At 39.7% G+C, this 17,521-nt stretch overlaps 1 protein-coding gene across 1 annotated transcript; it reads right to left on the bottom strand.

Moving 5' to 3' along the window:
* On the bottom strand, positions 1-17,521 carry qsox2 (quiescin Q6 sulfhydryl oxidase 2). Its single transcript, XM_026939893.3, has 12 exons — positions 16,962-17,521; positions 14,510-14,610; positions 14,304-14,352; positions 14,090-14,195; positions 11,778-11,868; positions 8,410-8,555; positions 8,003-8,146; positions 6,403-6,532; positions 6,191-6,313; positions 2,692-2,842; positions 2,267-2,455; positions 1-2,153 (listed from the first exon to the last, which is right to left on the bottom strand). The coding sequence occupies exons 1-12, from the start codon at positions 17,212-17,214 to the stop codon at positions 1,672-1,674; spliced, it is 1,965 nt and encodes a 654-aa protein (XP_026795694.3). The 5' UTR covers positions 17,215-17,521; the 3' UTR covers positions 1-1,671.

Raw genomic sequence — 17,521 nt, 5'->3', positions numbered from 1 at the left:
ATTGATGCCAATAAACACATTTTATTTTTCAAACAAGTTACAATTTTCATCATAAAAAATGCTGCAATTCCTCTTTGAGGATGAGACCAACTACACAACAAAGTATACACAACAAATTCAAAAATACTCTTCACATAAAAATACTCCATCCTTAAAATTACTGAAAATAAAACTAATTTTGTAGCAGCTGGAAAGGCCACTTTTCTGTGTAGCTATGAACATGGGAGAGGTTTGTTTACCTACTCTCCTAACACAGAAGCAGTCATTTAGTAAGGCTAATTCATCAGAACAAGCACATTGAAGTACATAACTGCTTTAACAGGTTTAAAACAGTTCACATTTAATGCAGATAAATAAATGGGAAAGCACATCAAATGCCAAAAATGGAAACAGGAATGAAACAAAATTTTCCAGTATTTACACATAATTCCTACACAAAAATCATCCTGACAAAAAATACTGTTTGTAGTGCACATGGATATTAAAGACTTCAGGTTACCTGATAAAATGGCTTTAAATCCTGAATCTTCTCAACACAAAATTAAAACCTGTGATCTGATATTAAAGCTATGATAATCTTTTTCTATTATGTACTTAATTCACTATATTCTTCCAATGATTCAAATTATGTATAAAAAAATATTTCCAGATGAAATAGTCCTGATTCACCAGTCAACATAAGCAATTCCTATCATCCAAACAGATGCATTAAGACAGTCAATTTCCATATCAATAATTTAAGTGTGCTTTCAGTGAGATACCACAACATAATTTCACAGTAGCTGACAAAATGAGCTAGTAAAATAGGTTCAAAATCACTCTTTTTTGGTTTTAAAGCACTACACAGAAATTTGGGCACAGAAATCAAAATCAGCTGTACTGAACGACATCACTGTTCAAAACAAGGCTACAATCATGTGAGCCTGAGGAAATAATGCTTAATGCACTAAAGTTCAGTGCATGACTAATATAACAAGCTGCAAGGAAAATAAGTCGAGTAAATGGTCCAGTGCACTGGCACACAACTGAGAATCCCATCACATCACAGAACACTATGTGAACTGAATTAATGATGAGGTCCAATAAAGGCCATTAACAAAGAGGCCAAAGGTCCGTAGTACAGACTACCTTCTAAAACACATCTAGGAGTTAAACGCAAACAAAACTTCTGTCACTTCTTTCCAGTTTAATTGCAGGTCATTAGAAGGCAGTGATTTAAAGGGTGCCAGCTTTGCTGCTAACCCTCGCTGATGGGGTAAACAATTCCACAAATTGCGTTTAGGGGCACACTCTACTTCATTAAAATGTCTATAAATAACTGTTACACATGCTATTTCCATAAAAATAGACCTCTTAGACCTCAGTAGTCTGTTGATTAAAATATTTGTAAAACAGTTTTGACCTTTTAAACATTACCTCTGCTTGTATCAAGACTGAAAAAACCATCCACTTAGAGTTTGACCTTACAAGTAGGTCAGATACATGATCTTAATTTCTATGAAATTCATAAATCAGCCTCGCCATTAGGACATTAGTCTCACCACAGCAAAACTCACAAAGCAGAACAATAGAATAACCAAATAAATTAAACATTTCCTTCAACCCCTAGCAGGAGTTTCCTATATTACACTGAGGTCTCGCCCAAGAATTTCCGAATGTTGCATTTGACTGCTATACGAAAGGTCTGTGGTTTTTGATTTTCCACCTTTTGGAGCGAACACGGAAGAAGAAGAACATGAGCATGAGAAAGATGCAAGAGAATGCATACAACAGCACGCACAGACTCATGTCCACACCAGAGAAGCCCAGTCCCAGAAATGGGAGGTTAGGCTCCTTTTGGATGCCTCCAGTTCCACGTCTATCAGTTTGCTTCATGTGTTTTGGAACACCGTCAGGGGATGGCTTCAACCCTTTAATAAGAACACTCGATGGGGTTGATATGGCTTTGTTAGCTACAACTGAGCCTGCTTCTGGATGGACATCACTGGTGTATTTGGGGGAGATGTTGGCAGCACTGTAATGTTTTTTGAGGAAAGCAAGGACCATGTCTTCATTCCACACATGAAGCCCATCCTGTTCTTCATGGCATGTTGGACAGAGGTCAGGAGTGGGCCACTGCGTTTTAGGAAACATGGGGTCTTCACTCATTGACCCTATACAGAATGAAAATTATTGCCTTGTATATCTGATTACAATATGATTCTTAGAAACTTAATATTGCAAATACATCTGTTCCACCAATCCATATTCCATTTCTGTAGCTTACCTGCTAGTCTTGCATTAACCTGGTTATGTTTCCTCCATAACCAGAGCACTGCTTCATCCAGAGACTTCACCTGACTCATGGATTCCTGTGCCATCTCCTCAAAGTGTTTTCCACACTCACGGCAGCCAAAGAATGTTCCAATGTACTGCCGCATTGTTTGTAGCACAGCCAATGGATCATCCTCCAGCGCTGAGAAAACGAGTGAAAGTTACCAAGCAGGAAAATCTCAGTATGAACATAACTACAGCAAAAATTACTATAAACACCTCAAGCAGATCTGTCCATAAAAGATTTGAACTAGCTTCAATCCTAAAAAAGGAAACTGTCCATTTACAGCCCATATGCTTCATCTGAGTACTTAATATAAAATAAAGGCTTTTCAGCCACTTAATTGAGGAAAGCTAAAAGCGCTTGGCTCTTCATACCAGTGTTGGCGAGAGCGTCCGGTCGGCTGGCAGCCTGCACAGTGAGCACGTGGAAGAGGGTCCAAAGGGAGCAGGGGTATCCTCTGAGTGCCACACTGCTGCCCTGGCAGCCTAGCCACTGCACGCGCTCACTCAGGTGCAGTCCGGAGATCTGGCACAACACAGCACAGTGCAACAGATACCAAAGCAGTTATATTCATTTAGCAAAATTTCTGCTGACTACATTTCTGGTGCAGATGATTTTTGAAACTAAGGCAGTTTTCACACTTTTTCCCCTAAGCCGAGGCTATTTGCACTAACGGTGTGGTATGTTAGGTCCAAAGCAAAAGCTGTTTTTAACCCAGATGCAGTCCACAAGACCAATCTCTGCTACTCCTTAAACAGTGGTCTGGGGTTTGCTTTAAGTGAAGGGTAGATAGCACCATGTGTCATAGTGATAAGCTCCTAGGTAATCAATGACTAGTTAATAACTTAATTCTTGTTTCCAGTTTGACAATGCTGGACAAAGAATGTGATTTGCTATCCGTATACCTACATACATATATAACACACACTGTCCACTTTATTAGGAACACCTGTACACCTGCACATTCATGCAGTTATCTAATCAGCAATCAATGCATAAAATCATGCAGATACAGGTCAAGAGCTTCAGTTAATGTTCACATCAAACATCAAAAAGGGGAAAAAATGTGATCTCTGTGACTTGAACCATGGCATGATTGTTGGTTCCAGATTTGCTGGTTTGAGTATTTCAGAAACTGCTGATCTCCTGGGAATTTCACTCACACAACATTGTCTAGAGTTTATACAGAAAGGTGCCAAAAACAAAAAACGTCCTGTGAGTGGAGGGTCTGCAGGCTGAAAGGATATGTTGATAAGAGAGGTCAGACAAAAATGATTGGTTCAAGCTGCCAGGAAGGATATAGTAACTCAAATAAGCACTCTTGACAACCGTGGTGAGCAGAAAAGCATATCAGAATGCACAACACATTAAACCTTGAGGTGTACAGGTGTTCCTAATAATGTAGACACACACACACACACACACACACACACACACCGATCAGCCATAACATTAAAACCACTGACAGGTGATGTGAATAACAATGATTATCTTGTTAATGGGCAGCAAGTGAACAGTCAGTTTTCGACGTTGATGTGTTGGAAGCAGGAAAAATGGGCAAGAGCAAGGATCTGAGCGACTTTCACAAGGGCCAATTTGTGTTGGCTAGACAACTAGGTCAGAGCATCTCCAAAACAGCAGGTCTTGTGGGGTTCATGGTATGCAGTGGTTAGTACCTACCAAAAATAGTCCAAGGAAGGACAACCAATGAACTGGCGACAGGGCAATGGGCCCCCAAGGCTCATTGGTGTGCATGGGGAGCGAAGGCTGGTCCGATCCCACAGAAGAGCTACTGTAGCATAAATTGCTGAAAAAGTTAATGCTGGCTATGATAGAAAGGTGTCAGAAACACACAGTGCATCGCAGCTTGCTGCATATGGGGCTGCATAGTTGCAGACTGGTCAGGCTGCCCATGCTGACCCCTGTCCACCGCTGAAAATGCCTACAATTGGCACGTGGGAATCAAAACTGGACCATGGAGCAAGAGGGTGGCCTGGCCTGATGAATCACATTTTCTTTTACATTGTCTGGACGGCTGGGTGCATGTGCACTTACCTGAGAAACAGATGGCACCAGGATGCACTATTGGAAGAAGGCAAGCTAGCGGAGGCAGTGTGATGCTCTGGGCAATGTTCTGCTGGGAAACCCTGGGTCCTGGCATTTATGTGGATGTTACTGTGAAATGTACCATCTACCTAAACATTGCTGCAGACCAAGTACACCGCTTCATGGTAACAGTATTCCCTCATGGCAGTGGCCTCTTTCAGCAGAATAATGCGCCCTGCCACACTGCAAAAATTGTTCAGGAATGGTTTGAGGAACATGACAAAGAGTTCAGGGTGTTGACTTGGCCTCCAAATTCCCCATCCATCACCTATCTTAAGACTTCTAAATAAATGGATGCAAATACATTAATGAAGGTATTAATGAATTAATGGAATATCAGCGTTTGCATAATTAAGAGTTCAATCGAATCGAGCATCTGTGGGATGTGCTGGACAAACAAGTCCGATCCATCGAGGCCCCACCTCACAGCTTACAGGACCTGCTGCTGACGTCTTGGTGCAAGATACCACAGAACACCTTCAGAAGTCTTGTGAAGTCCATGCCTTGACAGGTCAGAACTGTTTTGATGGTACAAGGGGGACCTACACAATATTATGTGGGTGGTTTTAATGTTATGGTTGATCAGTGCATATGCATATATATTGGAAGAAGGCAAGCTAGCGGAGGTAGTTTCACATATACATATATATATATATATATATATATATATATATATATATATATATATATATATATATATATATATACACACATACATACACACACACACACACACACACCATTTTACAAACAGGTAGTCAAGGGTGCATAGAAACATAACAGACTACAATTTATAAAACACTGAATTTTTTTTCTGTGCAAGCAAACAGCTTTAACTAAGGAAGCTTTCATATATGCAGCATTTAGTCTGTTTGAATCAAGGTGAAGATTTCTCTTTGGTGTTCACATCAAATCACACTTGGATGTGGACCAAAACAATCATTCTGAGTGGGTCTAAACTAGGTGGTCTCAGTCTGTCCAAGTCACCTCTAGCATGGTCTGATTGCAGTGAGAAAACTATTTGCTGTGATTCAACCCAAATGCAGGAAGTGAACCAAACGTGTATTTTGGAAAAGCATTTTTGTGTAGTTGTGAGCTATTAAACTAAACCATGAGGCACAACCTGAGCTGTAGCACTGCAGTAATGCCAAGTGTTCTAAATATTTGGACTGGCAAGCAAAATGTAAAATAAAAGCTGGATGTGATGCACAAAATGATAAATCAGTTATTTAACTAACTGTCTAATCATTGGAGTTCTAAAAGTTCTGTGTTCAGGTGATTTTTGTCATTTCTATGTTTATCTTTTTCCATTTTTTACAAGTTCTTTTTAAATTGTGGGCAGTGTCAAACAAATCAAAATCAAATACCAAACAAACAAAAAGTCTCAATTATGCTCTAATTCAGACTTCGGACTAACAGGTGTGAAAGTTCCCTAACAAGCTTCTTACAAACTGGTCTAGTCTGGACCAAAATTGGAAATCATCAAATAAATATATTAATAAGTACATATTAAAGAAACAAAAACTGGCCCAGAATTGATCCTGGGTACAACCTCAAATATATGGGCTAAATGTGAAAATGGCCTACATCATACTGGGTTTTTGTTTTAACAATTAATAATAAATTGTGTAGGCAGGTAAAGATTCAGTAATAGTTGTTGGACAAAGACTGAACTCACACTGGACTAAAATTACATTCTATGCTACTGTGTTTTATATTTTTCAAATTCATTTTGGTGGGGAAAGGTGTGCCCAAGTCGAGTCTCACCCTCATCTTGTTGTTGGCTAGGTCCAAAATGGCTTCATAAGGAATCTTCTCCAGTGGTAAACTGATCAGCCATTCCAGCAGTGTCTCTAGAAGCTTAACCACAGATTGGCGTCCAGGAAACAGCTGAGATCAGAGGTACAAGATGTTGGAAGTCCCATCAGTCCAGCTCACAATTGACAATAGTTACAATCCTGTATGTTAATGGGTCCTACCTTAGCCACTACTGTGACAAAGTCTTTGAAGGTTTTTAGCTCCACTCCCTCTAAGGTCTTGTGAGTTGCCAACTCCACTCTCAATAAGTAATGCAAGCCAGACTCCAGGTCTACCATGTACACTTTAGACCTAAAAGAAAAAAAAACCAAAAAAAAAACCAAGCAATTCACTTGTTGATAATACTTAGAGTTAGGATCGAGCTCATAGTTCTGAGCTTATCTCATCTGTTTAACTGACTATCTTTTAAATTAAACAATGACTTTTAAATGCCTATTAGTTCAAAATGTAATCTGCTTGTACATAACCTAAGATAGGAGGTTTTGTTCAATGCTCTAAATACCAGACACAGGAGTGTTTAGGTGAATAATACACTCACAAGTGAGAGTTCCAGTGAAGTTACTCAAATGTCTGGTAGTTTATCATACAACACGGCCATTTTCACAGGAAGTGGCCATTTATTGATTGTCAGCATGGTGCTACAACAGGTCTGTGTGCAACAACTTTGAAACAGTTTTTATTATAGATTCACATAACAGGCTGAGATTACAATTTCTTGTCCCTTGGGTGGTATGCTTAAAGGGACCTCTTTTGTATCTTTAGCATGTATGTTTCACCTGGAAACTGAATGTAGTGTACCTTTAAAACTCATGTCTTAAGGCAGGTAATAGACCCTTATGGACCCGAGTTGTACCTTAAATACTTTTGAAAGGTACATTACATTCACATTCCCAGGTAAACACAAACACACTAAATGTAAAAAGCCAAGGTACCTTTAAGAGTATCAGCCCAGTGACAAGCAAAGATACAGTTTAATACCTTTTTCTCAGAGTGTAGATGTTTTGGGCCTCAAAATGTTATTCAAAAGGTTATTCAGGTTCTTCATGAAATGGAAAACGGTGGTATTCCTCTAAAATTCCTTGCTTACAAATGTTTGGCTAATCCTCTAACAAGAGTGATTGATGTTCCCTTTTAAAGCTTAACCATTAATGATTAGCTCATGCCTATAAATAAGACTCATCTATTTACAGTGGTCATGTTTTTTCTTAAGCTTTGAACTTGAAGTGAAGAAAATAAACATATATTTCTCTGTATATTCATCATTAAACATTCTGCTTTAACCAACAAGTAGACTTTTTTGTACAAGCCATATCATCACTTCACTAATCAGACATGAGAGAGTAAATGAAATGAAAAATCTATGAAAATTTGTGAAATTGTTCCCTTTCAACCTATTATCTCTAGTCCTGTAAGTAGTATATTCTCTGATGAGCTGCCATCAGCTAAATGATCTGCGTAAACACAATGCAACAGAGGATCTGCTACAGACGCTGGGTTCATGATCACAAAACTGGAGTCTCTGAACTATGGCCAGTTTTTTCAGTTTGGTCTGCAGGAATATTTTGTTGGGTTCGTATCTGGACTGCGGCCTGCCAGTTTGCAACCCCTGCCTTAGAAGATTTCCTTTGGTGATACTCATGGACCTGTCAGCTTTTATGTGTTTTTAAATTATGAAGGATTTTTTTTTTCACGCTAGTTAACTGGGGTTCAGCATCAATTTATTTTCTTCCAAAAAGCATTTAAGTAGAAAAGCAAGCTTACTTGTCAAATTCTTTGAACAGCTCACTTTTGCTCTGGTCTTTAATAGCTGCCTGTTCAGGCTGCTGGACTGAAGAGGGCTGTTTCCGGTGAACTCCAGGTAGTAGTTTGAGGAAGGAAGAAAAGAAAAAGCGTATTCTCTTCTGCCTGTGAGAAAATTGAGTTGACAGGAGTAATGTATAATTCTTACTGTACTAAATCAATGTATCACTTATTCAGTTCATATGAGTTATTGAATGTATACTCAGTACACACACTGCTACCTTGTACAACTACATTAATGCTAGGGTTACTGCATGTAATGCAACCCCGCAGCACAAGGTAAACTACTGTTAGTAATACAAGTCCTAGCAGCACAGACTCCTACAGGAAAGCTAGATTCTTAGTCTGGTTACAGGTGAATGACTTACACATCCATGCCTGCATGTGTCCCATTGGGATAGAAGAGGTAGGCAGCAGGGGCAGTAGTGATGCCAAGCTTTTCCATGAGGACCTTTTCTGAATTCAGGATTCTTTTCACTACCACACCTTCATACGGCATTAGGTCCAATATTACCTATACAAAGAGAAAACAATATTTTTGCACTATATCTAGAAGGTTAGATAAGAAGAAGCTATTCTTCATCAACTCATTTGTTTAGGCTATATCCAGCAGTGGGATGTGCATTTGAAGTTTAGGCCTTCAGTGCAACTGCAACAGTTAACACTGTGGATGTCACACTGCATGGCCTTACTGAGCAACCACTTTATATATAAAATCAGAACATGTGCACAAATAGTCACTAATAAAAAAAACATTCCACCTGACTGTTAGGAAATTACAGTCAGCTGTTGGACCACAGACATTGCACAGCAAGCAGATGGCTGATTTTCACTGTTAAATCAGGCTAGTTCAAACCTGTGAAGTCTCTGTAAAGTGTAACTTGGTGATGGTGAACACAAAAGTTCAGTATTGGCTGGCCCATCCACTAACTTCTAAAATGATTAAAGGTAATGAAAATGTATCTCAATTCCAATGTTTCTGTGGGAAGGAGGGATAGATAAATAAATAGGAGGATGGATGGATGGATGGAGCATAAATGGATGAATCTATATCATTTTCCTCAAGTCAAGGTGGGATATTATTTTTAAACTAGATCTAAAACTTTACTAATTAATTTACTGGCCAATATGATTAAGCACACTTTTATACAGTTTTATGCAAACACTGATATATCATTAATGAATTAATGCCTTAATTTATTAAGGTATTAAATAAATTAATTAATAAATTAATTTATTTATTTGGATGCATTTATTTAGAAGTCTTCAGATAGGTGATGGATGGGGAATTTGGAGGCCAAGCCAACACCTTGAACTCTGTCATGTTCCTCAAACCATTGCTGAACAATTTTTGCAGTGTGCCAGGGTGCAGTTATCCTGCTGAAAGAGGCCACTACCATTAGGGAATAACGTAGCCATGAAGGGGTGTACTTGGTTTGCAACAATGTAGGTTGGTGGTATGTGTCAAAGTAACGTCCACATGAATGCCAGGACACCTTCTTCCACTGTCCCATGGTCCAGGTCTGATGTTCACATGCCCACAGTAGGAGCTCTTGGCAGCGGACAGGGGTCAGCATGGACACTCTGACTGGTCTGCGGCTACTAATAGTTGTCTGTAATTGTTTGCGTAAGCCAAACCGAACAAAAAATTCCACTGGATTTATAAAAGTTTCAGATATGCTGATTTTCTTCATACTCATGTGTGTATGTTGATGAATGCCAATCACCTGTAAATTACCAGACATGTGCATGGCACAGCTGATTTGCATTCAGTGATGCCCACAAAGCTCATTGTGCTGAAATGACAAGTAAACGGCAAAAAAAGGCTTTCTCAGAGGAAGAAGTCAAAGTTATTTTGACTCTGTCTATGCCAGTAAAAATATATGTATTATTTATCAGTGCAAGAACCCCTTGAAAAGGCCAAAAACTTGAGCTGAATTACAGAAAAGTTGATGTGAATTACATGAGGGGAAAAGAAAGTGATTTGGCATGAAAACAGAGAAATGAAAAACTACTGTACCCTGGTGATCATGGACACCAAGCACATCAAGCACGGAAACCACTATTTTTATTCAAAGCAAAATGTCTTGGTTACTGTCTGCCAGTATGTGCCAATGCGCTCTCCCCATGCCGTGTTGGAGGCATGTAAGTGTCATAGGACAACCGATGATGGCACACTAGGGTACATACAGAACACTGCAGCCTGAGACATACCAGATCAGACACTTAGCGCTGACTCTAATAAAGTGTGGCATAGCATTAAAAGGTCACCACCTGAGATAATCTGTATATAAAAGTACAGTAATCCATCACAATATACATGATTTGAGGCTGCTCAATTGAAATTTACATTAGTCAGTTTACACACACTCAAGAGCACGAGTAGGATACAAATGTTTTTCTGAAATTACAGGATTTTCATGAATACGAATACATCCGTTTGTATCCAGCTTGATAAATGAGGCCCATTGTTGTCAACTCCAACCACAGAAGGTCCATCATATTCCCAGGCTCTGTCCACACCCTAAATCGTGTGAAGTACAATAGCAGAGCTCTAAAAAAAAGTCACAGAATTCTGAAATAAATGTATCACACTTCTGGTCCAGCTACAATGAAGGAGAAGCTTGTGGAGCTGCAGGGGCTGATGGGCAGAACTGCATGTCATTTAAGATGTGCAAACGACGTGTTGCTCTAGCGTCTGAATGACCAGCAGCCTCCTACCAAGTAGATATATGGATCTTGTAACAAATGTCTGGGTCATCTTGTTTGTCTTTTATATATGAAATATATCATTATTGAGTACCACATTTTGCAGCACATGATTTCTGCAAACATTACTCAAGAGAACCTAAGAGTCATCCATTCATTTGGGTATGCTGCAGTGAAAGTGCCCCAAAAGTTTGTGGACACCTGACCATCACACCTATGTGTGTGTTGAACGTTCCAGATTTAGTTTCCCCTTGGCTGTTACAATAACCTCCACTCTTCTGGGAAGGCTCTTCTGGGAGTGTGGCTATGGGGATTTACCCATTCAGCCATAAGAGCATTAGTGAGGTCACTCACTGATGTTGGGTGAGGAGGCCTAGAGTGCAGACAGCCTTTTAGTCCATCCCAAAGGTGGAGATGAGGTCAGGCCTCGGTGCCGGCCACTCAAGTTCTTCCACAACAACCTTGGCAAACCATGTCTTCACAGAACTCACGTTGTGCACAGGCGAATGGTCATGTTGGAACATGTTTGGGGCCCCTTACTTTCAGTGAAGGGAATGTTTGGTGATGAAGCAACTGCACATCTAAATGATTACACTCATCATTAGAGATGCATGATTACATAAAACAATCTGATTGGCTGCTGAGTACGACAATCTTAAATTATATTGCCATTTAATTAAACTCCCATTACTTAGGAAGTCTGGAGGCTGTGGCAGGAAGAGTTTAAATTCATGCTTCATTTGGAGAAAAATTACGACTAGCTGAATACCCCCACTATTTTGTTTTCAATTATATATTCAGATAATATACACAAAGAAAGAGAGATGACAATAAATGAAGAAAAATATATTTGCTTTACCTTTTTTTTCTTTATTTTTCTTTTTTTTTTTAAACAATTTTTAGGTCAGCAGAGAAGGACTTGAGAGTTCATTGTTATTGAGAGTTATTTTTTCTATAGTTATCTATAGTTGCAATTCTGTTTCATCATCTGATGGTAAGAAAAACTGACTGGTGTCATTGCACATACCTCTCTTCCAATGTAAGATTCTTCATCCTCTATGATAACTGCAGTGTAGTGATCTGATTTCAATCCAATCAAAGACTGAATGTTCTCAGTCCTATAAAAGGCAGCAGAAAAACAAAAGTGGATGACAGTCCCCCTATTACTGAATAACTTGTAATGGACTGAATATTAACACTGCAGAGGCAGAGGAGATGCAGTAATCCCTAAGTGTCCAACAGCAAGTCAGCAATAGCTATGTATAGATACTATGGGTGGACTATTTAGCTAGAAGTTATGTAATAATATTTCCATATTTCTTTATGGTACATTATATATCACAATATAAACATTTAATGGAATTGTCATGAAAGCTGACGTAAAATATTTTTGATGTTTTTGTTAGACTCCATAAACCTGATAAATGTCAGACTCCTTAAAGCCTCCTTCATTTATAGGAGTCTGACGTCTTTTTTTTTTTAAGATTTAATCCCTTAGTGTGAAATAATTTATAGGCACAGACTGGTTAAATTGTGAAAAGTGCCATACTCTTTGTAAACATACAAATGTTTTTCAGGAAGAGCTGAAAACGAAAAAGCTGTGTTAGTATGGCATGATACATGAAAGGAAAGTGTTATTGTGCAATAAAACATAAGAAACTATCATGTTGCAATATGCAAATGCAGGCCATCCAATGCATGTAACCAGGAAGAAAGATGTGGAGTCGTGCGGGGGGGTGGGGTGTTCATTTCCTGTGTTCACAGAAATTGAAATTCTTGATATGGGTAAACATATTTTTAATAGAACTGCAACATATTTAACTGGAGAATCTTTTTTTTTTTTTCCTAACAAGCTTCATTCAGCTTGTCTTCATTAATTACTCCTTACTCCTCTTCCTTACTGCACCTGCCTCAGGTTTACCATATGGTTGCTGAAAGCAAACACCAACTCTCCACAATGCTAAAGTATCTGCTGCAGTTTCTATGTTTCAACTGGCTGTCAGACACCTCGAAACTGAGTTCTATAACTTACTAACTAACTAACTAAAGTTAAGGCTTTTGTTAATGCACAGTTGTGACAGCTAGTTAACCTAGCTACTAAGCATGAAAAAAAATACCAAGGCTGTGATAAGTAACTGATACAGATTATAGCTATTCATGTCCAACAACTGTGAACTGGTCACAGGACACAGAAGCACCTACATATTAGGACTTACTCAGTGTTGCTCTGCAGACCTTAGGCTGATGTTACATATCTGATCTTAAAGCAGCTGGATGTAAGACTTGGAATTTTCGCTCTCTCCGTTGTGAGCTACTTGTGGAAGAACATTTTCATAAAGTGGGCCCTTCTGCATTGCACAGATTACTCTCAATGCAGAGTGCCAAGTAATACAGATTTTAGAGAGAATTCAGGGCTGCACCCCAAACTGCAGACTAAGTGCTAAATAGTATGCCTAAAAATAAATGACAGAGATAGTATACTGACATATTAATTGTACAGTAGTATGCTGTTTGGGATTTTTCCCAAGTATTCTCAGTTACTGAGTGCCAGATAAAAGAGCAGACCCTTTCACCTTCAAGAGCTTGTCTTTTCTCTAATGTCAGCTGGTTGGTTCTTACTGTGACTGCCTGATGCAGCAGCATTCTGCCTGGGCATCACTGCCAACATGGCATAATTGTGGTCATTTTCAGCACCATAAGCCGCACATAACCTTTGGAAAAAACTAGACATGTAGCTAGATAGCTAGCTAAAATATAATTTAGGGTTGAAGGGAAACAGGTTGCTCACAGCACTTTGTGTACAGCAGACCACAGGTTAAATTTCCCAGAGGCTTCTAAGGCTGACAGACACAAGATTGTTCACAAACTCTAGCTAGATAGCTAAAACAGACAGCAGAGCACAAACTGTGTTCTCCGATAGAGAGATCTTTGTACTCTCTATTTTCTGTTGGATGGGTCTGAATAAAGAGAAACACACAAACATCTCCCGTTAGCCACTAGTCGCTGACTGTATGCTTGTCGAGGTTTCGCAGGTCAACACTGCAACCTGCTGAAGAGGAATGTTTTGTTCTAGCAGACATACGTAGCTTTTAATCAGATACACAAATGGTTACACAGACAAGTATCTGAACGATGCTGTTTGTGAAGCAGATGTACACGCATACATATACAAAGTTTTGCACAAGGCATACAACTTTTTTTGGGACATACATTAGTTGCCTTTGTACTTTTGCTCAATGGTATTTGAAAATTTCCACCAGTTGACAATTGGTGTCACAATTTCTCTGCTTTCCACCACCAGAAGAAACATTTCTAAATCCCGTGTGCGTGTGAACAGACCTGGCAGGTTCCAGTGGAGGGCAGCCAGCAGGCCAGTCCCGCCTTGTGTGGTTTTGGAGGAAGTTTACCATCAGCTGTCTTACTGTTTGAATCTCTCGATCAGCTCCTAATGGTAGGCAAAACAAATCAGAGCTCAACCAGGAAGAAATAAATAAGCCTAAAATAAATGAAACCAACAAATCTGGAATTATCAGCAAATGTGAACAGGTCTCACCTCGATATGTCTTTCCAATGTCAAACGTAGTACTATGTGCTTTAAAGTACTGTGGAAGAAAATATTGAGTTATTCTTAATACAGTGAAGATAAGAAGAAATAAGTGACACACTGAATCTCTGAAAGTTGTCACAGATTTGTAGCTTCATTTAAAAAAATAAATACACATCATTTACAAAGGATAACTATTAAATTACAATGTATACCCGAAATGTAGGGTAGAAGTGAATGCTGAACTCTTTACAAATGTCAAAGTTCTTCTCATGTGCACAGTCCAGAACTCCAATACGGATGGCCTGAGACCAGTCTGTGGTGAAAGGAAATTTAGAGTTAGACCAAGTCACACAACAGTAGATAAAGTATCACCTCCACATGCCAAAGTACACACCACATCTCCACCTGTTAAAAACAGCGCTCAGTTAATCATAATGTGTGTGGTGTGCGCATATCCAATCATAATATAATTATTATTGTTATTATACAATTACCATGGCTGGAGTTTGCACTCCAGACACACTATGATTTAATTTTTGATTTGCTGTACTGCGAACTTGGGAATAGCTGAAGTTCTAAATAAGACGACACATATTCAGTTTCCTGCACCATCTGTAACCACAGAAAGCAATACTGAGCCTACGTAGAGCTTAACAGATAAAAACAATCAAATAAAACAAAGCAGAAAAGAAGCAGATGGGGTCTGGCCAGAAAACTGATTGGAAAATAATAAAACAGAGGCTGCAGTGGGTGGTTCAGAAATTAGGGTACAAAGAAAGGGATAGCTGGAGGGCATCACAAGTCTCCTGGAACACCCCCACAGAGAAACCCCCCTTCCCCAGATCTGCTGAATTATTCTTCACCTGCTGGAGGGGCTCAGGGTGTTTTGGGTCATGTGGGGGAATGCATGCCAGGGTCAACACAGCACAATGGGATCGTACGACCCCTATTGTAAGGGGAACAGCTGGTAGGCAGCCACTCACGAGCCACCAGACCGACAGCTTGTGCCAACAAAACCAGACTTAAAGCATTCAACAGAACAAATGGCTGAGTTCCATCAGTCGCCTGAAATATCAAAACTATTCCTATTTACTCCCTGTCTCTTAAATATTATGTCAGGTTTGTGACTCATGGGGTTAGGGGTTTAATGTCCCATGAAAGAAAACAGGTTATGAAAAGAAGCAGGAATTAGGACTACTTTAGGTCAATTTAAATTTTATTTGTATAGCGCTTTTAACAATGGACAGCAACTTAAAAAAAAACAAAAAACTTTAAAGCAACTTTAAAGAAATGCAGATTAGTTAGAAGTAGATCCGTAATGAGGAAGCCAGAGGCGGTGGTGGCGAGTAAAACTGCCCTAAATCAAGATGAGGAAGAAACCTTGAGACTCAGACCAGACTCAAAAGGGAACCCGTCCTCTGGGTTCTGGGTGACACCGGATAGTGGGATTATAAATCATTACTCTTCTACATCTGTACACTACGTGTGTTGAAAGGATGTTCAGTATGAGTACACTGTGAGTAGGAATCCCCAAATAAGCACAGGAAAGTCTTTATGATTACAGAAGCAGCTCTTGGGTACAAATGTACAGCATCCAGCTGAGATTAACCACTGAAGCAGGCTTTAAACTCTTCACTCTCAACACCTTGTCTACTTTTAGTGACTTGTTAGACGTGGCGCTAATAGATTAATCCACTTTTGGGCTGACGTGTTAAACTAGAGACCTTTATAGCATCGTCACCCTCCGCTGCACTGAACATGAGATGATTTCTGAGGGGTACATGGTACAGTCTGCATTTTAGACAGTCTAATTAGCATGAAGCATCAGGCTGTTAATTCAATTACTTATCCAAGCAGAGCACTCAGGATGTCTGATGTCTGATGGTATGCTTTCTCCTTTCTGATTTCTCCAAGCTGCTTACAGAATCGGCTCTCATCCACACAGTCAGCTCAGTAACTGGTAGCTAAGCTGGCACACAAAGGCAGGAATGAGGTTTGCACACATTCAAGCCTTGGAAGGCAAGTTTCAGTTCCAGGTTTCAGCGTGGTCTCTGGAGCAGCAGCTGCTAACTCTGGCATGTTCAGGACTCAAAAGCTCGCTGTAACTTTTCACATATCAGATCAGACCTCTGACTATGATTCAGTGCAATCCTGAATTTAGAAGAGAAGATTAACATGCTTAACCAAATGAATGAATTATAATTATAAGACATCAGTGAAAAGAGCAGAAACTCAGCAGCTGTGTGAACAGCTGTACAAACAGGGGCTTAATCACCAGGTGCATACAGGTGCTGAATAATAATAATAATAATAATAATAATAATAATAATAATAGCCATGCTGTTGTGACACTACGACACTGCAATCACTTTCCTCAACATGCCATCGACAAAACAGAAGGTACACAGTTTAAAACAGCAATAAGAAACCGCTGACAGTGAGCTCTTTAGTGTCAGATGATCGTCTGTGAATTATAAACAGGTATTTCCTGTAAGTTCATGGTCTGGCCAGAAGCTAACTATCATTAGCTCGTTAGCTTTTGCTTACTTTTCGTACGCAAACTAGCGAAAGCTACGTGCAGAAGGAAATTAAACAATGGCTAACCATTTAGCCAGAGGGGAGCTCCAGCTGGAGAATCTGTAACCCGACTTATCTCTCTCCTACCTTTCACATCTCCCGCTAGCGCTTTCCATGTGGGCGAGTACTGGATGCAGTGTCCGCACCACGACGAGTAGAACTGAACCAGCCAGGCTGTGGAAGAGTTGAACAAGGTTTGCTTCAGAGTGTCACTGGTTAAAATGACCAGCGGGTCTTCTTCAGTATATAACCGACCAGCTTGGCCATGCTGAAGTATGGCCATCAAAAGAATAATTTGTAAGCAATGTGGCACCGCCATTCGAAATGAATAAACAGCCATTTAGCCCGAGGCAGATCAGTGCCACTACATTAACTGCTGTTCTTGTACGTTCAAGCAGCTACCTAGTGGGAAACAGACAGGGTGCCTTCGTGGGCATCAATATGGCGTTGATTCTGCGCAGGGCCTCCGCCTCCCGCCTGCGTTTGATTGGCGCATCTTCAGGAAAGGTGGCAAAAAATAATTCTACATCCTTGTTCAGTCTGCACTGCACGACACAATACTTTACAATAAATAAAATCTGTTTGCAGTGCACGTTATCATTTTCTTTGCATAAACATTACGCTCAAAAAGTAAAAAGTCTTTACTT

The sequence above is a fragment of the Pangasianodon hypophthalmus genome, chromosome 24, assembly GCF_027358585.1.
Source record: "Pangasianodon hypophthalmus isolate fPanHyp1 chromosome 24, fPanHyp1.pri, whole genome shotgun sequence".
In the NCBI taxonomy this organism is placed as follows: domain Eukaryota; kingdom Metazoa; phylum Chordata; class Actinopteri; order Siluriformes; family Pangasiidae; genus Pangasianodon; species Pangasianodon hypophthalmus.
This window is presented reverse-complemented; position numbering and strand designations above follow the sequence as displayed.